A 27,047-nucleotide genomic window follows, 5' to 3' on the forward strand; every position below is an offset into this window, starting at 1 on the left:
CCACATGCCGCGGAGCGGCTGGGCCCATGAGCCATGGCCTCTGGGCCTGCGCGTCCGGAGCCTGTGCTCCGCAACGGGAGAGGCCACAGCAGTGAGAGGCCCGCGTACCGCAAAAAAATAAAATAAAATAGACGCATATTACAGCAGTTTTGTAAAATATGGTCGATACACAATGAGACAGCTAGATATTGTTCAGGCCGTCCATGCGTCAGACACACAGAGGGTGTTAGATGTGCAAGAGATTTATAGGGGAAACTCTTGCCAGAGAAAATGGGGAGGGAGTTCAGGGAGAAGGGAGAGCAGAGTGACCCCGGGGAAAAGAGAGGGATGGAGGGAAACTGGATGCATTTCTACAAGAGTTTATCAAGCCCATCCGGAGTCTTCAGGCTAAGGGCACCCATCAGAGGGGTCGTGCACCTTCCAGAAATGGACCTGCCTTAGTAACCCTGCCACACTAGGTCTTTGGCTGAGATATTATATATAATATCGTATATATATGTATATATACATATATGTGTGTGTGTGTATATATATATATATATATACACACAATGTTTATAGTGGTTTTCTCGGGAAATAGTAGGTAACATTTTTGTATGGGGGGAGGTTCCTTTGTACTTTTATATTTTCCAACATTTCTGCACTTCAGTATGTGTATTCTTAAATCTGGTTTGAGATTTCGACAAGTCTCTCTCTTTTTTTTAAAGTAATCCCTCTCCTAATTTCAGAAATTGGTAATGCTCATGGCACGGGCGTGCTCACGCGCATGTGTGTGAGTGTGTGTGTGTGTGTGTGTGTGTGTGTGTGTGTGGTGTGTGTCCTTGCTTGGACCAATTTGCACCAAGCTTCCTGATTCTTCTTTTTCACCTTCCCCAGATTCTCCTTCTTCCAGAAAATTCACTGGAAACATCTCTTTGGGATAAGAAACAAACCTGTTTATAACCTTCTGTCCACTTTCCCTTTCCTAAGTGAGTTTGTAGGTTACTGGCTGATAATTATTGTACACTAAAAATTGGGACCTAATCCAGACACAGAAAACCATGTGTCCTGGGCTCTCCAAAGAAGCATAATGGATCCATTTGGAGGACAAGCCCCAGATTAGGGTCTTATGAAATTCAAAATGAAGTTGTGCCCTGAAAGGATATATAACTAAGATCTTCTAGCCTATTTTACAAGTTAATTGCATTGTAAGGTCATTTTGGCTACCAAAGCTGCATTGGGTTCAATAGAGTCCCTTCCAAAATTCATGTCCACCCAGAACCTCAGGATATGATGTTATTTGGAAACAGTTCTTTGCAGATATAATTAGTTAAGATGAGCTCATTTTGGATTAAGGTGGGCTCTAAATCCAGTGACTGGTGTCCTTATAAGAAGGCAATGTGAAGATGCAGGGGAGACACATCCAAGGAAGACTATATGAAGACAATGGCAGAGACGAGATTGATGTGTCCACAAACCAAGACATGCTTTCCAGATTGCGTCCCCCCACCAGCACCTTCAGAGGAGGCATGATCCGGTCCACCCCTTGATTCTAGACTTCTATCCTCCAGGGCAGTGAGAAAATAAATGTTTGCTGAATTAAGCCACCCAGTTTGTGGTACTTTGCCACAGCAGCCCTAGGGAACTAACGTAGAAGGCAATGTGACACAGCTGCTCTGGAGAGGGTCGCGAGGACGGGGAACTCATGAGCAGAGGGGTCATTGCACGCCTTCCTCATGTTCCCTCCCCTCCATCAACAGAGTTCGCCAGATGAAGCATCCAAGAGCGGGCTTGGTAACAGCTGAGCTACGTGGAGGACTGGTCCTCTCTGCCAACTCACATTCCAAAGCCGAATGCTGGGCTGGATAAGATTCTTCATTTTCATGTGCCAACAGACAGCAAAAAGTGTATAAAGAGTTTCCTTCGTGGCTCCGGGTCACCCAGGAGCAGAGATGTTCATCCTCACAGACTAGCTGGCTCTTCTGTTTCTCTCTGTTGACTAGAGAGTGCAAATGAGATGAAGCGGGGCTTTGTTTTAAACGCACCCTGACAGTTTACGATCATGAACGTGAACAAGGTAGCAGCCTAGGGACCATTTGCAGGTGATGGTTCGTTGCCAGCCTCTCGGTGGGAAAACATCGATCTTCAATCACAAAGGTGATGAAGTCAGCAGAGGCCATGCGCCCAGGGGACCTGGAGGGACCAGGACTGGGGAGGGGAACTGGGAGGAGATGGCTGCAGCCGTCTGCAGGGAGCAGACCGTGGCTGACGGGTCAGCTCGCAGTCTGGTAAGCCCTGGGGGTGAAGCCAAAGCAGAATCCAAAGGCTGTCGGGGCACCCTGAAGAACGGAGGGGCCACTGAGTGTCTCTGTCGGGAAAGACGAGTTGGGGATGGAGAGGGGGTGAGCAGGAAGCAGAGCGCAGGATGACGCCCAGAGGGGAGGGGGGAAGCGGCGTGGGAGGGAGGAGAGGGAATGAATGGGGCGCAGACGCACCCGCGCTGGAGGGCCCAGGGCACTGCTGCGGTTCTTCAGTACGCAGAATACCAGCACGGACGCGGTTTCCTTCAGTTTAGCTTCTGCCCCCTGCTCTGATTTTGTCTTGGTCTGAGCAAAGTTGATAGCTGTGTGCTGTGGTTTAGCAGGACGCTTCAGGGTCTGGGGCTCTCAAAGGTCTTCATTTCCTGCACGGATCTTACTTTACCTGTTTACGTGTCTCCCTGTGTGGCGGGCTGCCACTCTTCTGAAGTTCAGTCCAAGTTCTGGGTCGCCAAGTGGCATGAAATAGCGATAAATCGATCCCTGCAGCTTCATATGAATGTGGAAATAAGCAGAGAAATAGTGGGAAAATTGGGAGTGTGTATCACACGGACTGGAGTCGTTTGGGGGATTCTAATGAGATACTGTATATGGAAAGCAGGTGGGGTCCAACCAAGAAAGAGAAAGCACACCGTAGGTTATACAGAGAAATTTTAATATCAAAATTATTAGCTATAATAAAGGAATAGCTACGAGACATAAGAGAACTTTTTAGGGTACCCTAGAGATGAGGGATGACCCCCAAAGGAGAACGAACTTGGAAGGGGTTCTGATCTCCCTGGAGAAGGTGTGGATGGGCCACTGGACAGCAGAGAAGCTGGCTGATTTAGCCAAGCTAGAGCTGGTCTGGACTTGATGGGCGAGCAAGGAGGGCAGACAGGAGAGCAGTCTTCTGCAGTCAGTGGCACTGGGCTGTGGGATCCTGGGCTCAAGAGGGGCCAGGGGGCCTTCAGAGGAGCAGGCTGCGTGGCTGGGTTCACAGAGGGACGCCTGCGGGGGTGGACCCCTGGCCACAGGCATGCTGCACCAGGGCCATGCCGGGGCTTGATTGTCCTGTGCCAAGAGGCGTGAGGATAGTTCATCAGTCAGGTGGAGGATGCGCGGTGGCAGGGGACCACTTTCAGTCCCTGTGGCCCTGACGGGACCCCCTGGAAGTTCTCACGCCCACATGGCTGGCTCTCATCCCTCCCACGGAAGTTGCAGGAAGCCCCCACCTCCTGAAATGCCCCTCAGTTGAGCAAGCTTAACGTGGCGCTCATTTTAAAGGAGAAATAAAGGAATGTCACTGTATATTACCAAGCCTCTGTTGAAGGGTGCATCCGGAGCCAGAGGAAATCAACTGATAATGACACAGAGCTTAGTGAAGAGACTGGCGTGTAGTAGGTGCTTGGTGATTGGAAGCTGTGAGTGTTATACGTCTTACTCGGAGAAACTGAATACATTTAAATTATTTGGAAGGCATTTCAATGTTAGGCAGCCATGTTAATATTTCTTGTTATGTAATTTTTGTGGTGTGTTATTTAACTAGACACAAAGTTAAGAATCTGTGTGTAAGCTGTTTCTCATTTCTAAGTCATGTTTACTTTTTTTTTTCATTTTCGTTTTGTCTAGGTCTTATATAACATATTAATCGCCTTCACAAAGATGCATAAATTTGAAGACATAGAACCTGTGGACATTTTGGCTGGATGTGCCCGATTCATTATCGTGGGGTGTGGGGGAGTATTTTTCGGCGTCATTTTTGGATTCATTTCTGCGTTTATCACACGTTTCACTCAGAACATCTCCGCGATTGAACCCCTCATCGTCTTCATGTTCAGCTACTTGTCCTACTTAGCGGCTGAGACGCTCTATCTCTCTGGCATCCTGGCGTGAGTACAAACCAAGGACCAACTCTCATCCAGTAAAAGAGAGTTTAGGACCACATCTTGCGGACCAGCCTTTGAGAAAGGCCTGACTCCTAAATGCTCATCTCCAAAAGCGTTTCAGGATTCAGGTTTTTGGAACTTTTGTAACATCCAGTTCGGGTCTTTTGCCAAACAAATGTTCTCTCCAGCATTTGCTTTTGCTCTGTTCTGGTGATTTTCCTGCAGAGTAATTATAAGGTCAATTTATAACTCTCAGAAAAACTGGTGCAGAGAAGAGCTGGGGGAGGTTCAAGGTTAAAGTCTCACTTCAGTCGTTATTTTTTTTCCTTGAAAAAGGCATTATTTTAAAGTTAAAGGGAAGCATGCCACGAGCTACTATCATTCCTGGGCTCTGTCTTCTGCTCTCTCCCTCAAATCACATCACAGCTCCAGGACTGCTCAGTGTGGAGTGAAACTAGGGAGATGGGATAAGACTAGCAATTCAGACTTTTTTTCCTAATGAAACTATTTTTGAAATGTTTATCCTTGCGTAGATCTTGGAATGAGGCTTCTCAACTTGGCTTATTCTACCTGATCGTGTTGCCTTCTTTATGACATCACCGTCATACCCAGCCACTTGGGCACGGTGTTAGTGTATAGAAGTATTTATCTTAATTAAATACAATAGTGTAAAGTCTAGGCACTCATCATTTTCCCACCTTAAAAGTGAGCAAACTACGAAGACAAGGCAAAGTCCTTTCTTTCCCATCCAGACTTGCTAAGTGGCTCTAGAACAAAACCTCTTAAAGGAAAAGTGTCTCCTTAAAATTTTGTAGGAAACATTACAGCATGAGGGGGTCTCGCTGAAGTATTCTTTCTAGGTAACTGCACTGGGTTATTTTGGTTTAAGGCAGGTGAAGTAGAGAGTACGAGGTAGGGGTAGAGGGAGCTAAATCAAAACAGCCCTGCTTCTGGCTCGTGCATGAATTGTGCGCCATTTTGTTGCGGGAAAACCCTGTCACGCCCACCTTCCCTACCACACAGTCAACTTGTGCAGACCCCTTAGGGAGGAAGAAGAGGAAGAAAGAAAATCTCAGGAAAAACCTGCAGCCAGAAAGAGGACTGGAGAAGATGTTCTCTCTGGATAAAAAGAGGATTTGTGTCTCCGTGCCATCACCAATAGGGAGGACTTTCCAATGAGGGGCAAGGTCTTGTGGCTTCTCCCTGAGACTCTTTTCCTTTTGCAGAATCACAGCCTGTGCAGTGACCATGAAAAAGTATGTCGAAGAAAACGTGTCCCAGACATCCTACACGACCATCAAGTATTTCATGAAGATGCTGAGCAGCGTCAGTGAGACCCTGATCTTCATCTTCATGGGCGTGTCCACCGTCGGGAAGAACCACGAGTGGAACTGGGCCTTCGTCTGCTTCACCCTGGCCTTCTGCCTGATCTGGAGAGCCATCAGTAAGACACAGCAGGGCCCGGAGAGTCCCACCTGCTTCTTTTTTTTTTAATTTTTCTTATTCCTTCCTGCAAGGTTAGAGCATAAGCAATGAGGTGATGCCAACTGGTTTTACTGGTTAGGGGGGTTTGGGTACCTTGTAGTGACCAGGAATGTTCTCCGTCTGCTTCCTCAATCAGTTCAGAATCATTACTGGCCAATAAGGTTGTGCACTGAAGCAAGGCAGGAGCAGGGGCACTTTTTTTGAATTGAGAGGAAACTTTCACATCTACACGTTTAAGTATAACTCAGTACATTTATCCCTTGCTCTTCACTTCTTTGCCAGTTTAGGAGTTCATGCACCTTAAATCAGATATAGATTATAAACTGCGGGCTTTCTTTTATACTTTTGTTACAGCAAAAGTGAGAGCTCACAAACTGTAGTCTTTGTAAGGCAAGTACTGTTAGAAAACAGTCTCCTAAATATTACCGGTGGTTTTAGTCAAGGGTTGAGTGTGATATATAGAAAACAAAGGAAGTGAATCTCTATTTCTGAAAAGTGCTTAGTAAAGGCAACTTTACGATGTAACTGGTATCACCCCTATAAAATATGCCTAATTTAAAAGCACGAGGTGTCTTGACTAATGGCTTTTAATTTAACTTGTATATTTATGTTTCTGGAGCTAGAAAGAACGCTTAGTACTGAACTACAAGATATGCTTTACCTTTTGATTAGAAGCGATTATATTTTTAAAAGACTTTAACCAATATTTGAAGCATTTTTTTACATGACTTTGATCAGTATTTTCAAGTCAATTGCTCAAAGAGAAATTAGGGGAAATGGCTCAGAACTCATCTTGAGCATATCCATTCTAAATTTAGAATGGTTTTTAGGATTTAGGCAAGAATAACAAGAATGGAGAAATATTTAAAATAGTCATAAAAATAACTCTGAATATATGTGCCTATTGGGTCTCCATGGGAGAAAAGAATTAAGGATTCTGTGATATAAATTTATAATCTCACAAGTCCTATCAGTATTACTAACTAGCTATTTGACCTTGGACAGATAGTTAACTACTCAAAAGCTTCTTCCCCAACCACAAAATGGTGAGTCTGGACAAATTTCGTAGGTCCCTTTCAGTTCTAACACTGTAGGGATCTACAGGAGAGTAGGGTTAATGTCAAGAGGAGCGCCACCTCAGAGCTTCCGCCCAGCCAACAAGCATAGAAACCAGCCGGGAGATTAATGGTGGGGAGACCTCACGATGCTTCACCCTTGGTGACCAGCCACCCAGCTCCTTCATTTTCCATCCGAGGGAAATGATGTAACAGTTCCCAGGAGAATGCCTTGGCCACGTCACAGCGAGGGACAGAGCCAGGTGTCGGAGTCCAGCTCTCCCACTCCCGCCTGACTCATCGTAGCTAAGAATAGTTCACACTCATGAAGGCTTATAACACAGAAGGTCGTGCTTTATGTTATTCATAGATGTTAAATTATTCAACCTTACGTCCACCTTCTGGTGTAAGTACTCGGTACCTCCAGAAAGCAGGTGAGAAGACTGCGTACATGAAAAGATTGACTTTTGCCCAAGGTCATAGGACTAGCCCGTGGAGGAGCCGGGACAAACAAAACAAAATGAGAAAAATTAAATTTTACTGTCTCCTGCACTGTCAGTGTCTCTACTATCAGAGGATGCTAGGAAAGAATAACAAGAATGTAGAAATATTAAAAATATTCATAAAAGTAACTCTGAATATATGTGCCTGTGGGGTCTTCAGGAGAGAAAAGAATTAAGGGTACTCTGGTATAAGTTTATAATGTCACATCAAGTCCTATCACTCTTACTAACTAGCTATTTGACCTTGGACAGACAGTTAACTACTCAAAAGCTTCTTCCCCGACCACAAAACAGTGGGTGTGGACAAATTTGTTAGGTCCCTTTCAGTTCAAGTACCGTGGGGATCTACAGGGCAGTAGAGTTAATGTCAGTGATGCTTTTGCTGTGATGTCTGTGCGATTCGAAACCACATGAAGATACCGAGAGGTTTATTGTTCTCCAGGGAAACCTCTGCTTCGATGAGTCAGAGCATCTGTGAAGGGACCTTTCTCACTAGGAATCACTGCATGGGTGGCAGCTCAGCCACATGGGGATGAAAAACCAATGTGGTTGAAAACACCTATGTGTTTTCAGCAAGCTCTCCTGCCCTCCACCTTCCACTTACTTACAGTAAGAAGCCCCCCTTGGACCACTTGCAAACTTCCTTTCATTTTTGCATTGAGCCTCAAGAAGAACCAAACCAACCACCAAAGATCTGCTCACCTGCACAGACCCCGGGCACTGGGAGGGCTAATCTCACCTTCAAAATCACACACCGCTTCCACTGACCCAGTGAGAGTATGAGCTGAGAAAAATGCTTCTACCCTCCAAGTGATACCCTTGCTTTCTTAGTTTTGAAAGGCTGAGCAAAATTTATAAAATAGGTTAGAAAATATATACCATTTCTTATATCAAAAGTATCAAGATTTATTACTTTAAATACACACACACACACACACACACACACACACACACACACACACACACACACACACACACACACAGAGGCAGTCATGCTGGGAAACTACCAGAGAACACTTCTGACTTGAAGCACTGCTGTCTCACAACTACCCAAGAAGTAGAAAATTTTGTAAGCCGTTCTGTTTGGGACAGACTGCCATGGGTGTGATGGAATTAGGTTGCCTTGTTTTGTGGGCACATGCACACGACTTGGGTTCACTAACGCTGCTGTGTCTCCTCATTCGTGACCCTCTGCTCTAATACGTATTTCCCCCCTTCTAGGCGTGTTTGCTCTCTTCTGTATCAGTAACCAGTTTCGGACTTTCCCCTTCTCCATCAAGGACCAGTGCATAATTTTCTACAGTGGTGTCCGAGGAGCTGGAAGTTTTTCACTTGCATTTTTGCTTCCTCTGTCTCTTTTTCCTAGGAAGAAAATGTTTGTCACTGCTACTCTAGTAGTTATATATTTTACTGTATTCATCCAGGTTGGTAGATTTCTTTCATATTTGAAATAAGTCGATTCTTCTCAGGATTGTGTATTAAATTAGTAAAATACCAAGAAAGGGACACTTTATCTGATTTTCAGACAAGTGCCCAATACCCAAACTAAATTCCCAAATATTCCTAGATCATGTTTTTGGTTATCCTGTAATCTCGACATTTTGTGACCTTTTAATTGATAAAACATATTAATCAAAATATCCCTTTGTACAGGTGAATGATAGCTCCCCTAATGTCTGTTGCTGATAATGAGATAACAATTAGTGCTAAATAGTTTTTATTATAGCTGCTATTAGCTCTCAGCAAACTAATGGGAGGTTATTTTAAGAAATGAAACTAAATCCCTGCTTTAAATTATAGACCTCAGGCCTATTTTTATTGCAGAGTGTAAAGGTATTAAGTAAGAACTGAAGTAAACACTGGAGCATTTATCCAGGAGGAACTAGTACAAAACAAAGACATTAAAATTGGAAGTTCTAAATTTGCAATAGATTTGCTCTCTATCCTGACAGTCTTCAATGCAACAAAATGCTTTATTTTGTGGTTTACGATCTAGGGAATCACAATTGGCCCTCTGGTCAGGTACCTGGATGTTAGAAAGACCAATAAAAAAGAATCCATCAACGAAGAGCTTCATACCCGTGTAAGTTATCTCTTGGTCATAATTAATAAGTTGATAAGACGTTCCCTCTTTGTCACCTATGGGAGTGATTTAGAACTTTGATGAGGTGTGTATATGTCACTAGACATGGCCTCTTTCCTCTCCAGCTCCACCAACAGTGACTGTACTAGTTTCTTGGTGCTGCTGTAGGAAATTATCGTAGAATTAGTAGCTTACATCATACAGTTATTATCTTACAGTTCTGGAAGTCAGAAGTTCACAGTGGGTTTCACCGGGATAAAATCAAGATGTAGCAGGGCTGCATTTCTTTCTGGGGGTTCTAGGAAAGGGTCTGTTTTCTTGCCTTTTTCAGCTGCTAGAGGTTCTTGGCATTTCTCGGCTTGTGGACCTGTCCTGTCTTCAAAGCCAACAATGACCAGTCAGGGCTTTCTCATGCTGCATCACTCTGATACTGACTCTTCTGCCTTCCTCTTCCACATTAAAGAACCTTATGGTTATACTGGGCCCATGTGGGTAATTTAGGGTATTCTCTCTATCATAAGGTCAGCTGAATAGCAAGCCTAAATTCGTCTGCTATCCATTCCTCTTTGAATAAAAACTAACATGTTTGCAGGCCCTGGGGATTAGGACCCTGGACGTCTTTGGGGACCATACATTCTGCCTATTGCATCTGTCCTTTGCCCTTCAAAGACTCATGTCTGTTCCACATGCAAAATACATTAACCGATCCCAACATCTCAAAAGCCTCAATCCACTATAGAATGAACTCAGAGACCGAAAATCTCACCTACATCTTGTGAGTTCAAAAGACCCAACTCTCAGCATCTCAACCATCTAGATCAAGGATGGATGAGGCTCTGGGTATAATCTGTCCTGAGACACAGTTCTTCCTCACTCTGAACCTGTGAAACTCAAGAAACAAGTCATCTTCTCCCAAAATGCACTGGTAGGACAGTCATCATATAATGGCTATAGATATTCCCTTTCCAAAAGGGGGAAATATGGAAGGAAAAAAGGAGCCATCTACCCCAAGCAAATTTCCAAGTCTGCCTGGGTTTCCAGTCCTGGTTTCCAGTCCTGTGAACAATCTTCTATGATACTTTGCTCCACCTACTGTGTTCTCCCCTCCACCCTCTGAGTCATAGTTCTTTTTTCATGAACAGTAGCAGGTGTTTGTGACTTATTAGTTTTGTTTTGTTTTGTTTTGTAATTTTTATTGGAGTAGAGTTGATTTACAATGTTGTGTTAGTTCCAGGTGTACAGCAAAGTGAATCAGTTAATGTATACATATATCCACTCTTTTTTAGATTTTTTTCCCATAGAGGCCATTACAGAGTACTGAGTAGAGTTCCCTCTGCTATACAGTAGGTCCTTATTAGTTATTTATTTTATGTATAGTAGTGTGTATATGTCAATCTCATTCTCCCAATTTATCCCTCCCCCCCTTTGCCCCCTGGTGTAACCAGAAGTATGTTTTCTACATCTGTAGCTCTAGCGGCTTATTAGTTTGATCAGCCTGCTTCTTGCCTGTAAAATTTGGGGCCCAGTAGCTTTCTTTCATTTCATCTACTCTCTCTCCCATTTCATCTTCTCTCTCTCCCTTTTGGGTCCCAGCTAGCAGTGTTTCTGTCAGGGTTCAACAAGGGGAGCAGAACTAGTAGGAGATATATATTAACAGCTTTGTTGTAAGGAATTGGCTCACCTACTATGGGTGCTGGGAAGGCAGGTCCAAAATCTGTAGGACAGGCCATCAGGAAGGGTGGACTGGAACTCTCAGGCAAAAGCAAGTGGAATTTTCTTCTGCTTTATTCTTCAGGCCTTTCAAATGATCAAATCAGACCCACCCAGATTATCTAGGATAATATCCCTTACTTAAAGGCAACTGATCAGTGACCTTTAATCCTATCTACCAAATACTTCCACAACAACATCTAGATGGGTATTAATAATAACAGGGGAGTAGCCTAGCCAAGTTGACACCTCAGAAAACGATCACGATGAATAATGTTCAGAGTTGCCTGACTTGCTTCTAAAATCATTGTTCTAAAAAAGAAAGGAAGGAAGGAAAGAAGGAAAGAAAAGAAAGAAAGAAAGAAATCATTATTCTAATGGAACATGGGATTTTCTGCTCTTCCTGAACTTATAATAAAGAAGGGGTAACAGCTTCCACTTCAGCAGACATGGCCTAGTGGCGGTTTTGGTGAAAACATCCAACTCTGATAAAAGTGAAAATGAAGTCGATCATGGTTTCTGCCAGTTTGTTTTAAGTCCAACACAGTATTGAAGGGATGGCGTTTCATGTGGCTACAGGAAATAGAAATGAGAACTAATGTATGGAAAACATAGGGTGAGAGGCTTCAGCTCTGTTAATGAAGAGTGTTTGGACAGTTGCTTGTATGGCTCACGCAAAGGTGAAGTGGATGCGTGCAAGCAATAACTGGAAACACTCGGCACAGTTGCTCTACAAGAGATTCAGGCTTGGAGGGGATGATTGGCCCACATAATTTGGAGGTTTCTTTCATGCCTGAAAGTCCATAACTTTAATGCTGGAGAAACTGATGAAGTCTTTCAAAAGTCAGACCTGAATTTCATGGCCAAAATCACCTAAGGAAATTAATTTTAATTCCAGGAAACGCAAATGAAAGATTTTCAAGGCCATTTGAAACTATTCAACAGATGGGGATAGGGAGTGAGCATTTAAAAATAAGTAGTGCTTTAACCCGATTGAAGATTTTTGTCTCTATCTTCATCCCCTCTGTTCATTATTTTAAGAAATTAGATATATACCTAAGACAATAGAACTTGGGTATCTCACCCCTTTCTTATTTTTCTTTTTCTCAGACAAAGGTATAATTATTGGCAGAGAGTACATAATTATTTCAGAATTAATTTAGTATTTTAATCTATTTTGCAAAAAAAAATTTAGAAGCCATGTGAAACTTCAGTGATTACAAATTTGATTTATTTGTAAGGTAATAAATTATGAAGAGACTGTGCTTTTTTCTAAATTCCTATAAACAATTTGGATAAAGCAAATGTAGTATAATTGGCTTGGATGGTGAAATATAAATACTGAGACAAAATGATCAGATAAAAACTGAGGCATGGGAATTCCCTGGTGGTCCAGTGGTTAGGACTCTGTGCTTTCACTGCTGAGGGCGCGGGTTCAAACCCTGGTCCGGGAACTAAGATCCCGCAAGCCGTGTGGCACGGCCCCCCCAAAAAAAAGAAAAAACAAACAAAACAAAACAAAAACTGAGGCATATAGATAAATTTTGTTGTTATATGTTGCTACTATAATAGAATACCTGTAGAATTATATTTTCAGGAGCTGTATAAATTGGATACTGGCATATTCTTTTCTTTCTCAATGAAATTAAAAGAAGAGTTAATTATTAGGCTTTATATCCATGTGATTTCAGTAATGAGAAATTTCCTAGATCACTCTAGAAAAATAGTATTCAAAGCAAAGCAGGTACCTTGTTTTCATTGCAAGTTATATGCTTTATTAAAGAAATTGTCTTTAGAGCCTTTGCATCATGAAACTAAGTGGTGTTACTGGGAAAGGCATAATAAGCGTCAATTACGTGAACAGAGTGATAGAAAAGAGGGTATGCTCCTGAAAGTAAAGCCCCCTTTGTTTTCCAAGGTGTATTAACCTTCCTTGTGTGTCTTGTAGGGTTAATGTTTCATCAGCACTCATTTTTCTGTGTTTGGTTTGGCAGCTGATGGATCACTTGAAGGCTGGAATTGAAGATGTGTGTGGGCAGTGGAGCCACTACCAAGTGAGAGACAAGTAAGGAGGCAGAGGTCTCGGCACCGAGGAGGCATATATGTGACATGGGGAACCTCAGAAGGTTCCACTGGAAGCTGAACATAAAACTAGAAGGAATCCTGAGGAAGGATGCCAGGAAGATAAAGGGCCTGGGAGCCATGCCATACGGGAAGCAGGCAGAAGTCCTGGGAAATGGAGAGCTACCAGGTGGAGGAAGCAGTGAACTTGGGCTTGGTTGCTTTAGAGGAAACTAGTACAACTGACAGGTGGAAATTAGAGACACCAGATTTAAGTTAAAAACAAGGGCAAGTTTCCCAGTGATACGAGAAACACAACCAGGGAATGACAGGCTTCAAGAGGCTGCAAAGGAGGGTTGGTGAGTCATCAGGGATCCTGGAGAAGAGATTCCTCCATCGTGGGGGAGGTCCTTCCCGCATAACGATTCTGTAAGGATGCCGGGGGCCCTCTTCTCCACCACATCGCACATTTCAGAACTCATCCTCTTCTGGATTTAGTCTACAGCCATATTTCTTAATGACATGGCTCTGAGGAGAGTTTATTGAGGATGAGGAAGACGAGATTTTTGAAGTTTTACACTGCTGTTTGGAGGATGTAGGCATTAGCAGTAGTTCAATTAACCAAATGGTAGACATTCCCAACATATTGATGTTGGTGATGCCAAGAGAGACTAGATCTTAAAAATTCTGGCTCTTGCAGGGTGGTGGCACAGAAACTGAGAGCTTCTGAGTGGGATTTTTTTTTTTTTTAAGATTTTTTGATGTGGACCATTTTTTAAAGTCTTCATTGAATTTGTTACAATATTGCTTCTGTTTTATGATTTGGTTTTTTGGCTAAGATCACGTGAGATCTTAGCTCCCCGACCAGGGATCAAACCTGTACCCCCTGCATTGGAAGGTGAAGTCTTAACCACTGGACCACCAGGGAAGTCTCCTGAGTGCGATTTTTTTTATGAGGTAGAAAAAAGCATCGTTTTAGCAGTCCTTACAGTGTTAAAATAGAATTTAAATTCTCTGACTATCCACCGATCTAGAATTTAGGCCATGGATTTTTTTAAGTTCAAAAGCCATAGTTATTCCAATGAAGCATTATTAAATATTCTTCCATTTAGCCGAATCTATACCTAACTTTCTAAACTATGTCAAGAGTAGTACGACACGCTCACTGTGTTCTAGGTCTTCACAATGTAGTACATGTGGTCCTGGGGGGAGGGGGGGAGAAGAGAAAGAGCCTGAACAAATAATTATGTTCAATATGGCGCATGTTATAACAGAGGCAAATGCATAGAACTATAGTAATACAGAAGCGGGAGTGAGTTTGGAAAATAAATGAGTTCTCCAAGCAAAGAAGAATGGAAAGCCTGCCAAGCAACAGCAGTAGCAGCAGTGTATTTCCATCTGCAAAGGCAAGGGAGAGCGTGTCATGGTGTGGATATGGTCAGGGAGAGTGACAAGGTGAGAAAAAAGGAGGACATGACTGGAAAGACAGGGACACACTTTTATGGTACAGAGCTAAGGAGCTCTCTACAGCCATTAACACTATAAAGTTCTATTTGACCTTTAAAACTCATATCAAAAGGCTATTAAATAGGAGAGTGGCATGGCCATACTTGACTTTTGGAAGGCAAACTACAACAGCCATATGGAAGCTGGATTAGAAAGAGAGGAATTATCTCACATGATCTCCTTAACTCTCCTGTGTTATCACTATTAGTCTCATTTTATTTTATTTATTTATTTTAAACTTATTTATTTATTTACTTTTGGCTACATCGGGTCTTAGTTGCAACACGCGGGATCTTTCGCTGCAGCACACAGGCTTCTCTGTAGTTGTAGCGTGCGGGTTTTCTCTCTCTAGTTGTGGCGTGTGGGCTTCTCTCTAGTTGTAGCATGCGGATTTTCTCTCTCTAGTTGTGGCGTGTGGGTTCCAGAGCGCCTCAGCTCTGTTGTTTGCAGCACGTGGGCTCAGTAGTTGTGGCCCGCGGGCTTAGTTGACCCGCGGCACGTGGGAAGTTAGTTCCCTGACCAGGGATCAAACCCATGTCTCCTGCATTGGAAGGCGGATTCTTTACCACTGGACCACCAGGGAAGTCCCTAGTCTCATTTTAAAGATGAGCAAACCAACTCTAAGAGGTCGATTAACCTGTTGTACAGTGCAACCTTGATGTGGGTTCAGGTCTTTTGTTTTCAGTGAGCTGCAGAGATTTCCGACTAGTGAGGGTAAGGAACCAGCAGAAGAGGTACTGAAATACTTCTGGGGTAGACAGGCTGGCTATGGCGTAAGGAGGGGAAGATGAGGAAAGGGAAAATGAGAGTGACCATCAGATCTTCAGACACGGAACCTAGGCAGGTAACAGTGCCGTGGTTAAGCTTACAGTCTGTAGAAGAATGTTTGGAGTTAAATAACAGATTCTGTTTAAGATGCTTCAGATACCCACTCAGCCCCTGTTTGGAAGTTAGTCTCAAGCTCAGGAGGAAATTGTGGCTGTGATAGAGGTTGTGAGTTGTCAGTGAGTGTTGGTAACCAAAGCCGTGGGTGTGGGTGAGAGGACTACCAGCCGGTGAAGAGGGGAACCTTCCTGGGGACGGGACTCTGAGAAGCTTCCATGCCTCTGGGGCAGGTAAGGAAGAGCAGGGGCAGAGGAAACTTGGAAGAAGTCGTGAGCAAGGCTGGAAGGGAAGCAGGATGTGCAGGGCTCAGAGTAAGTGACCCAGTGGCCCAACAGAAGAAGCCAGTGGCTAATAGGGCAAGGACAATGGCAACCACTGGCCTTGACCAACCCAAGGTCAAGGTGAACCCGAACCCAGGGCGAGGAGCATCAGGGAAGTCCTGATGGGTGGGGTGCCGATGGCAGTAGATTGAGGAATAAAGAGCAACAATAGCTTCTCACGAAGAGAGACAGAAAGCGAGAAGGCTGAGGGGTGACCCAGTTGGAGCCAGAGTGAGCCTGGTATGAACCAAACACCGATCACAGAGCCCAAGGAATCACAGACTGCTCCACCCAGAGGAGCCTCGGCTGATACAGAGTCCATCCACCTCACAGACCAGGAGACCAACCAACCACCAGATAAGCCAGGATCCCAGAATAAATCAGGCAGCAAATTACTCTTTGAATGGAAAATGATCGAAGGTGTGGAAAATTCCTCCTCCCAACAGATGGTGGGCTCTGAAGGCACCGTGTGCTCCACGTGGCTCGGTCTAATGGGCCGGCCGGAGCTTTGGCGCAATAGTCAGCGTCCATCAGCGTCTCCGTCACTCAGATGCTCCATCACTCAGACTGTCAGCGTATAAGTAGGTCCTCCCCACACCCCGCCTAACTGGCAGGATTCAGAATGATCTGCAGCGTAATGGACAAAACTACTGTAACTACCAGGCTGTTTAAACTTGTGGGCTCTGGTTGAACAGGCCAGCATCACTGTGCGTGCAGCTGCCGCGGTTAGGAGCTACTAGGATGGTACAGCAGACCCCCGACCCTGTTTCTTCTCCCACAATTAGAACTCAGCTGGCCTCCCCAGCTCCCCACTAATGCCCACTTTTTGCCCTGATTACAGCTTGTCCCTTCCTTTTGTTTGGTTGATTTTCAATGTATTCAGCTCACTAGGCCATCCTTTCTTTATTTTAAAAAATGTATAAATGCTATGATTATTATTTTTTTTAATGTGTTCAAAGTCACATGTGTTCCAGGCACTGTCATGGTGTTTTTCAAAATAAAGTTAAGTGTAGTTTGTTTCTAGAAAAAGTATATACTTACATAACACATACAGAGATTGAAGATTTCCCAGCTGTTGGTTTCCATTTTTAGGTTTAAGAAGTTTGATCATAAGTATTTACGGAAAATCCTAATCCGAGAGAACCTGCCAAAATCGAGCATCGTTTCTTTGTACAAGAAGCTGGAAATGAAACAAGCTATTGAGATGGCAGAGACCGGGATACTAAGTTCTACAGCCTTTTCCTTACCCCATCAGTAAGTGATATCTGCCCTGGATCTAGACTTTCAATGGGGCACTTACTCATTGTTCCATTTAAAGGTACTATTAGGAGTGAAGAGGCAGAGATATGACAAAGGAAAAATGGAAGAAATAAGATCTAAGTCTTGGCATCTTATAGCTTGGTCCATGCTCGATCTGTTTCACCTAGTTTCTGAAAATTACTTTCTAGCAAAAAGATGAGAGTTTTTTGACATCTTTCTTTGGGAGGGCTGGGCAAATGAATTTATAGAAGATCTTTAGCATATGTTACAAGTCTTCCTGTTTAGACATGTCTACCCTTTAACCCATGCTCATTTGCTTCTGCTAATCTTGCCGTTGTCTTTCTCCCATAAGTCATCTCTCTTCCTGTCTTCTATGAGGAGAGACCAGGTCAGCATCCTAGGGCACTAACTTGGATTTGGGCATGAGTGATGTAGGAGCAAGAGGTGTGGTGATTGGTGGGATATTTAAAGAGAAGGCCGTGTTTGTAATTGTGTCTCAGGCAAAGATCTGTGTGCAGTTGGGAGAATGCCGCATCTGTGTGAGACCAGCTGTGAACAGGAGCAAGGAGGGAACTGGCTACCAGTGGAACAGAGGGTGGGGTAAGCCTGGTACATACCCCGTCATTACAAGATGATGCCCTTTGAAGCCTGGTGCTTCAGCTGGAGCATCTGGAAACCAACTGTCCCAAGAGCTGGTTAGACATTTTTTAAAGCTGCTTCAAGTCTCTGACATTTAACGAGAACTCCTTGAATGTCATAAGAATTAATTCACCCCCTCGCCGAAGATGCCCAGTTTTCTCCCAAGAAATGGTTTACGAATTGGGGAAATTAGTCACAACGTGTATGTAGCATAAGGAACACCAGCCCCTCCATCCTGACGTCTTCAGAAGATAATGAGTTTCAATTATCTCCCCACATCCTCACCTTTGAAAAGCAAGTTGAGAGAAGAGCTAAGAATAGACAGCAATGAAATTGTCATTAACACCTGAGTGTTATTTCTCATCCCTTACTTGCTAATGAACCAGAAACACCATCATCTTTTTTACATGGGGAAAATTTCCAGCCTGGGAAAAATCTAAAGGAGCGCCCCTGAGGGCATCTGTGTATAAACAGAAAGCTTTCTGCCTTATTTCTCAGTGAGACTGTTTTTGTGGTTGGTTGGTTGGTTTTGGTGCTGCCCTCTACGTGGCTTTAAGGAAACTTCTGGTCCTAAAATGGGAATGCGCTAGCAAATATTTATTGGCAACACCGTGCTGAGCCATGTGAGAGCCTGAGGCAGAAAAAATAATCGGGGATACTGATCTCGTCTTTATTTAAAATGGTGATATGTCACTCATCATGGATAATTTTGCATTCTTTTATTTTCTACAATGTTGCCTTCAAATCCTACTTCACTTGATTCCTGAACCTTTGGGCGTCCCCTTAGCGAAGGGGAGTACTAGGGCACCTGTTATGTGCCACGGCCTGTGGAAGCAGACGGTCCCTGCCCTCAGGGAGCCCACCCCTGGAGCAGGGTCCTGATGGTAATAAAATAGGGCACACAAACATACGATCATAAAGCGCAGGGAGCTGTGAGAGCGTGAGAGGGAACCTCATCTGGTTCCCAAGCATCTGACCTGCTCACTGAAGGATGGATGAGAATTAACTCAACGCTCAGCAGGAGGGCTGGACCTGGACCGGTGCAGGCAGCTTAGACCATGAGGAACTTCCTCAACCTTCTGCTTACTAGTGATGTAAGCACTTGGTCTAGGAATGTAGGGGCACTTATCTCAAATGAGAATCAGTCTCTCATGTGCTAAAATATATTTTGAATCTCTGTACATTACGTCGCACTGGTCATAAGCAGGTTTCCCAGTTCCTGACCTCAAGGCAATTTTTAAGCCAGTTTCATTTAGAGGATGCCCTTGTGTTGAGTCAATTGTTTTTCAGACATTGACTCAAGGTTAGTAAGAGAGCCTTCTAGGTTGGCGACATTTTTTCCCCCTATAGCCCAAACCAGTTAGTTAACCGAGGTGGGAGAGGAGATTTTTTAAACCGATACTTACTACAAGTTTAGTATTTAAATTGCATTCATTTGATCTCATCAGAAATCTGTAGGACGTCAAGCAAAAAGGAATTCCTTTCCTAAGATCAAAGCAGTAATTTCTTAAAAAACAAACCTTCATACAATAATAGGAAAAAGAAGTGTGTACTCAGCTCGCTTTTTGTGACTCCGTATGAGAGGATAACAACAAAACGCGCATATATTTTTTTTCTTTAGAAGTTTAAGCAATTGTTCTACGAGAGGTTTAGATTTCCAAACTCTGTGACCTTCAGGAGAACACTACCCCTAGAAGCTGTCTGTGGCACACTGCAGACAATGCTGATTCTAGGGAATTCCTTTACTTTTACATACATTATTTTATTTGACTCTCAAAACAACACTATGGAATAAATAGACTATGTACTTGGATTATTATTCTAACTATGAGGCACCTTGCTTTACCCATGAGTAGGAAGTTCTTAGAAACATCAGTGGGTAGAGGCTCAAGCCGATTAAAAAATATTTGGTTACTATTAAAGGGAAGAGATTAAAATATTTATAATAAAGATGCTAAAAAAGAAGAAAATGAAAGATAACAAATATATATTTATAGTAAATCTGTAGGCATAACACACTACAGCTGTGCGACTTCAGGATATTGTCTTTAGAAACTCCCAAATAATTATAATGTCATCTATTAAAAAGCACAAATTAATTTATTGCAGTTGAAGAATTTTTAAATTGATCACATATTGACAGGTATAAGTTCACAGTCATGCATTCTGACACCAAAGACACTAGTATGAAGATTCTGATGCCATGTTCACTTCCATGATGGAACGTTGCCTTGTAGGGAACCGGGCCCACAGCTCTGCATTCTTCACTCGTTCTCAGTGTTGGTCACCTCGGTGACTTTTGTAAGAAGACACAAGGCAACCACATACACAGAAGATCTGTTACTACCATTGTTTACTTAGTGCGCACATCCTCCAGTCAACATTCATTTCCCTGGATTTCATGTATAAAGCTACTGAAAGAGGATGGATTCTTCCAAATAAATCAGGATATATATGATCTTTGGGGACTCCATCTTATGGCATGAAGATAACATCTACTGGATTTCATATCTCTATTGCTGTTTAGAATTGAAACCTCTTTTTACAGCATCACAGCATCTGATTTTTTTTTTTAAGTTAAGGGAAATGTGAGCCTTTTATTCAAATACATTTAGATTCAGATTTCTCCAGTTTGATTTCAATGGCCATGAAATAACAAGTGGTCTTTTATTTAAGGTAATAGAGGCTTCTTTTATATCTTGTTCCAGCGACGAGATTTTCACTTTATAATTTTACTTTTTTGCCCTAGAGATTACTAACATTCAGTTTTTCTGAGGAGTGTATCTTTCCTGTACTCATGATATGATCATTTCAGGAGTGATTTTGCTAACGAAGTAGCAGGTAGGAAAGTCCATGCACCAGTAATTCCCCGAATCAATAATTCACCCTTCTGATTCTATAGCTGCAGCTTCTCAGTGTGAATAAATACGAGGCAGTGCTGCCGGGAACCCTGGACTGCACATCCAGCCAGCAGCCTAAATGGGCTTGAACTAAGTCCGGTCCTTCCCAGAGTGGTTACTTATAAACTGGGGAGAATGCCAAGTTAGAGTTCCTATCTCAGGTTTAACTTTACCATTTCCTTTACCCATAGTTTTTTCCTATTTGGTCACTTTATTATGAACACACAAAGTGGAACTGTTTGATTAGCTGTTGTTTCTGTTTAGCAATAGATTCCTTCCACCATAATAAAGGAATGTGTTCAGATTGTGGGAATGCGTGGGTGTATCTAAATCAGAATAAATTTTATTTGAAGGACATTTAAACAGTTAGGTTGAAATGCCCTGATAATAATGTTTAAATCACCGAGGGTGGTAACTGAATATCAATAGTGTTGACGTTTGCAGCTCCGCGATATGGAAACTGATTTCAGTGATTTTGCAGGAAGGGCATTAGTCAGTCGACAGATCGCATTGCTAAGTAAATGCTGGCGTCCTGTGATATCCAGCATCCAAGCCCTTAAAAATCTTTTACCCACTGTGCATTACTTACAAAAATATCCTTGCTATTTATGGCGATATCGCTACTAATGTTTGGGGAAAGGGACTTAAAAAGTGGCCTGTCTTGAAACCAATAGCTTCTTGTCTCTATGGTCAATTATCCTAAGACCTGTGCAAGCGGGTAACAGCACCTCAGCACATGTGTGCATTTCAAAAAGCTGCAGCCAGAAAAGAAAAAAAATCACAGCTCTGTAAGGGTTTATTCCAATATGTCAAGGGAGGTAATAGTACTAAAAGATGGGTTTAATTTTCTTTAGTTCTCCTTTTTTTTGTTGTTCCTATGTTCTACAGTGAGCGTATATTATTCATACAATAAGTTTTTAGAAATTACCACCACTAGACCGAAGTGATTGAAATCAAATACGTGTGTCACATGAGAATTCTGCACATAGCGATGTCATGACTGAAATCCTCAGAGGACAATTGTTCATTGACTGCTAACCTGGCCATGACTTGGCTTTTGAGCCTTTTTTTCGGGGGGGTGGGAGGGGTGCTCATGGTGAAGAAGGCAGAAAGAAGTCAACTGCTTCTAGAATCTCAGAGGGTTCAGTGTCTCTGAGCTGGCCTGATTTTCATGGTGGCAATGGTCTAATTCTCCTCGTAAATATGATTTTAGTTTCTTACCATTATTCTTTAACCAGAGATAAAGTCCCTAAAGGGACAATTCCAAGATGAATGTACTTATAAAGGTACTCATAAAAATTTAGTACTGCATAGATTAGTGCTATTCAAAATGTGGTTACTACATGGTGTTGTCCGTGAGCCTTGAAGGAATAATATTATTTCTGTTGAATCTAACAGTGAAACATTTGGTTTGCCCTTTGTGGTATCCTTTCCAAAAATGTATTTCCTAATCATTGATTTTTATTGTTTTTTACAAACGTGTCTGTTCATAATACATATGGAGGAAAAAAGTAACTGGTTTGCCATGACTTTAAACTCCTTTTTAGAAATGGGTTAGAGAAATTCCCATATACAAGCTATAGGCAAAGAAGCCACATGTTCAACATGTAAGTCAAGACACACGTGCTGACATTTCATATGAATTTACTAAAACAACAGGAAAAGTTATGTTAAAAACATAACCTTTATGTTTATCAATTAGAACTCCTGAAAGTAAATTGATGCTTTTGTGGTCCCCTTGCCAAGATGGAAGAATAATGCTTGGCTTCCCTCCAATGATGTTTCCAGGGCCCAGAGGACACAAGAAACCAAAAGACTCTCCCCTGAAGATGTGGAGTCCATGAGGGACATTCTGACACGCAACATGTACCAAGTTCGACAAAGGGTGTGTATAAGACGTGTCCCTGTTGCCTGTCCTCGGATCCAGTCCTCCAGGAATCAGTTCTTGTTCATGTTATTCTCTCCAAAGCAGTCTTCTTGATGAACAATTTCTCTCTGGTTAGTTTGGAGAACAGAAAGCTAATTGTTATGTTTCTGCAGCAAAATTGGCACCCGTGGTATAAAGAGAAATGCAAATCCAGTTGCTGGCCCTAGGGGTCAGGCTGCCCTAGCCCTGCAGCCCCAGAGTTTTCCAGAACCAGCAGGGCTCCCTCCCCCTCCGGAGACAGAAAAGCAGTGACACTCATCCACCACAGAAGAAAGATGGCCCCAGGATGCCTGTGATGGTGGAGTTGTCTCAGCGTGGTTGACCGTAATAGAGCTTAGAAAACTGAGATGGTTTAGATTAGAATATCGAAACCACAGTGCTGAAAGCCTAAGATAAAAAAGGAGACATTTCAGGGACTTTCCTGGCGGTCCAGTGATTAAGATTCCAAGGTTCCACTGCGGGGGTGGGGGGCATGGGTTTGATCCCTGGTCCGGGAACTAAGATCCCTCATGCCACTTGGCCAAAAATATATATATATGTACACACACACACACACACACACACATATATCTCCACAAAAAGGAGACATGTCAGGCATAGTATTTTTCAATTTTGGAAAAGGGTATGGAGGCTATACTAGCACTTGGGACCTGGCCCAAAGTTCACAGCAAGAACATTTCATGGGCAGTAAGTGAATCCTCCTGAAACTTTGATTTAATCAAATGGTATTTTCACTTGTGTCCTCTAATTAGGAGTCATTTAAGTTTGAGGATTCAATGGAACATCCCAATTGTTGAGTAGGGTTATAAGTGAGTTCACTGTGAGGACCTTGGTTTTGTTTTTTGTTTTTTTTTTTTTTGCGGGACGCCGGTAAGAAATTATTTGTAAAGCTCAGGAAAGATCTCTGATTTTTTTTTTTTTTGTGGTATGCGGGCCTCCCTCTGCTGTGGCCTCTCCCGTTGCGGAGCACAGGCTCCGGACGCGCAGGCCCAGCGGCCATGGCTCACGGGCCCAGCCGCTCCGCGGCATGTGGGATCCTCCCGGACCGGGGCACGAACCCGCGTCCCCTGCATCGGCAGGCGGACTCCCAACCACTGCGCCACCAGGGAAGCCCGAGGGCCTTGGTTTTTGTGACCATGTCATGGGACTCCAAAAACTCATCTAGTCAAATTTCCTCATTCTCAAGTAGAAGATGCTGAGGTTAGAGGAGTTGTTTTTCTGACTTGTTTAAGACCTCAAAATGAATCTGAGTTAAGAATCCAGGTCTGCCAACTCCCCACCCACAGCTCTTTCCATGACTTCAGAATTACATGATCCAGGGCGGGGGAATGTCTTCTGGCTGCTGTTTCGAGAAGGTCAGTGATGAAGGGGAATGTGTCAGCAAAAAGACCCTGCACCTGCTGGAGGAACACAGGCCAGCAGCACCCATAGCACACTTCGAGTACATTCAGCAGCTTTCAAATCGTTCCAAGTGAAACTGTTTCAGCGAGACTATCACATTCCGCCTTAGATAAGTAGTTAAGAGCTTCCTGGTTTGAAGAATGCTGGCCAGCTTAGTGAGGGCCAGAGTCCAGAGGGTTGCCTGGTACTCAGACTTGCCCCATGGTGCTGGAGGTTGAGTTTAGCGAAAGTCCAGAAGCAGAGAGACATTCTGGAACTCCAAGCCACCCCCAAATGAGGCTAATTGTCCAGTCTCTCTTTTTTATCAGGTTCCTGCATAATCACCTTTCTTCTTCTTTTGTCGGTGCCTGCTCAGTCTGACCTCCAGGTGTCTCCCTTCTAAGCTGTGCAGGATCCCCCTCCCCTGTTGATCAAGAAGAGCCAATAGGTGACGGAAAGTCCCACGGGGAGAACATACATAGTAAACAGGGGGGGACTCCACCCCTGAGATGGCTTTTGCTTCCACTTTTATTACTTGGGAGAACGAGACTCACCAGTCTTACCCCTTCTGTCTTTCCTTTCTCATCCTATCCTTTTTAAAAACAATTTTTATATTTCATTTAAACCACTATATCAAAAATATTATTTCAACACCTCATAAATTTTAAAAATTACCAATGAGATATTTTATACTCTTTTCTTTTAAATTAATGTCTTCAAAATCAGCGTATAGCTTATTCTTGCAGCGCATTATGATTCGGATTAGCCACGTGTTTTTTCCTTAAAGCCTCCTTTATTTTTCTTATTTTTTTAAAATTTTTATTTTATATTGGAGTATAGCTGGTTAACAATGTTGTTGATTAACAAAGGTGTACAGCAAAGTGATTCAGTTATACATATACAATGTATCTATTCTTTCTCAAATTCTCTTCCCACTTAGGTGATTACAGAGTATTGAGCAGAGTTCCCTGTGCTACACAGTAGGTCCTTGTTAGTTACCATCCTGTCTCTACTAGTTCATATGACTCCTCTCCTCCGCCACGGTCCTCTTGTTCTCTTGAAGGAAAAACCAAAGATGCGATCCAGGACAACTGTCTGTCTGCTTTGTTGCTAGTGGGAAGTCTACAGTTTTGAGGCCTGTCACAAAAGGTGACATCTGTAGTCCTCTAGCTTAGGTGATGGGTCATCAGGGCCCACACAGTGCCGGGCGAATGGTCGGGGCATTTCTCAGTCCATGTCTTGGAAGAAACCATCTTGGGAATCAGGGGTCACTTCAGGGCAAGGCTGGCATGAGTGCAGGGTTTGATTCTGGGTGAGCCTAATACCTAGTCCATCTGAAACTATGCTGGTCCTCCTGAGTCTGCTGTACCTGAGAGGGCTCCGGCCACTCCTGTTGGAAGTCACACCCCTCAGCGCGTCCAGCACAAGCTCTTCACTGGCGGGGAAGTTGAGGAACTAACCTCTGGAGGTTCTCAGCGGGACAACCAGCAGACGCCCTCGGGAATGCAGTGGGGAGGGAGTTTGAGAAACACTTTCTAAATTTACCCTCAGCCCAGACCCTAAAGATAAGTCAGAGATTGATGGGTAGCACACTCAGAATTTCTACATACTTTCAAAGAAAGAAAATAATTTATTCAACTTCAGTTCCCTTCAGCAAATATTAAATGCCCATCTAGAATGCATAATCTTTCTCCCATAGAGCTCAAGCTTTAGTGGGAAATACAGGCTTTAAACAACCACCAACTCCTTCATTGAAGCACAGAAATGGAAGAGAGGAAAGAAACTTGCATATACATTAAATGCACAGGACCTACTATGCTCCCTGCAGACGGGCAAATTAGGCAGGCACCTGGGTGATGTGGTATGAGGCCGAGTGGAAGAGAAAACGTCTAAGTGTTCCTTAAAGTACAGCCTCCCCTGAAGCCAAGGTGTAGGAAATTCCTACTAGCAACGTGTAAATACACACACACACACATACATATACATATATGTACATACACATATATATGTGTACATGTGTGGGTCAAAATATATACACACTGGATGCAGTTTTGCATGAATTGAACATTGATGAAAAATTGTAAACGTTTTTCTTGGTATTCTAGGTACTTAATTTTTTAACATTTTTTTATGACAATGCTGTGTATAATTCTTCAATATCTCATTATTTAATATTCTTTCATATCATCTTGGAGTGGCATCCCTTGGAACATGTGTCCCCTGCCTGAGAGACCCTTGGCCTGGAGGATGGAATGTCCTCTCCTGGACGGTTGTCCCCTGCCCCTTCCTGCACTTCTGGTCTCATCTCTTACCGTACTTTGAATAAAGAACTTCGTTCTCCTGTGATAACAGATAAATTCCCAGATCTGCTCTTCCAGCGGCCCCTCCTAGCTCCCTCCAAGTTGCCTCCCAGCTCCGACTTTTCCCTCTTCCTGGAGGGAACACCCACGCATCTTTCACCTCTCAGGTCAGTGCCGCATACCTTTCCCAGTCAGACTGGACTGAGTGCCCTTTGCCTGTACACCATCACTGCCCGAGGACCCCAATGTCTTTTCCATTTACCTGTGCACGAAACAGTACATGCTTATTTGTTTGACTAAGCCTTTCGAAGATCATTATTCATAATTGTTAAAACTCTGGGCCTACCATGGCACCTGGCACATGGAGCATTTGCTCTCTTGCTGTCGAAGTGAAAATCCTTAGTAAAGCATGCATTAACCAGGAGCGTCCTGATCCTATTGTCCAATGGGACCCATTGACCCAGGGGAAGCAGGATATTCGTGAGGAACCCTTAGCGAAGGAAGGAAGAAAGAGATTCCCGTGAAGCCCTTTGTAAACATCTGAGGACCATGCTGGTCTGTGGTTCAAGACAAATTTTCACTGGCCTCGGTGAGGATAAGGAAGACATTTTTCATAAAACTAAACTGACTCAATTTGAAAAACTGTTCTGTATCTAAAATTATGCCTGTCCGACCACTTTGGTTAAAAGACTTTTTCCTTTTTGAACTGAGGGTGGTGTTACTAATGGGCTGATCTTTTGCGCGTGTCTTTGATTGGCAACATTTTAAAATAGCAACCTTCTGGAAATTGCCAAAGTCGTTTTTAAATTCCCCTGATCCCTAAACGTTCAGTAAGCGCTGGCCTAGCATAACAAACATGACCTGGGAA

General features: G+C 43.2%; 1 protein-coding gene across 1 annotated transcript in view; it reads left to right on the forward strand.

Annotated features, from left to right (window-relative positions):
- The window catches only part of SLC9A4 (solute carrier family 9 member A4), a 66,482-nt gene that overhangs the window by 32,299 nt on the left and 7,136 nt on the right, over nt 1–27,047 (forward strand). The window contains exons 3-9 of the mRNA XM_007108517.2: nt 3,909–4,168; nt 5,392–5,609; nt 8,430–8,632; nt 9,205–9,291; nt 12,996–13,066; nt 16,866–17,027; nt 22,361–22,457. Of these exons, the coding sequence (XP_007108579.2) occupies nt 3,909–4,168; nt 5,392–5,609; nt 8,430–8,632; nt 9,205–9,291; nt 12,996–13,066; nt 16,866–17,027; nt 22,361–22,457 (1,098 nt within the window). The remainder of the gene's footprint in view (nt 1–3,908; nt 4,169–5,391; nt 5,610–8,429; nt 8,633–9,204; nt 9,292–12,995; nt 13,067–16,865; nt 17,028–22,360; nt 22,458–27,047) is intronic.

This window comes from Physeter macrocephalus, chromosome 12 (assembly GCF_002837175.3).
Source record: "Physeter macrocephalus isolate SW-GA chromosome 12, ASM283717v5, whole genome shotgun sequence".
In the NCBI taxonomy this organism is placed as follows: Eukaryota; Metazoa; Chordata; class Mammalia; order Artiodactyla; family Physeteridae; genus Physeter; species Physeter macrocephalus.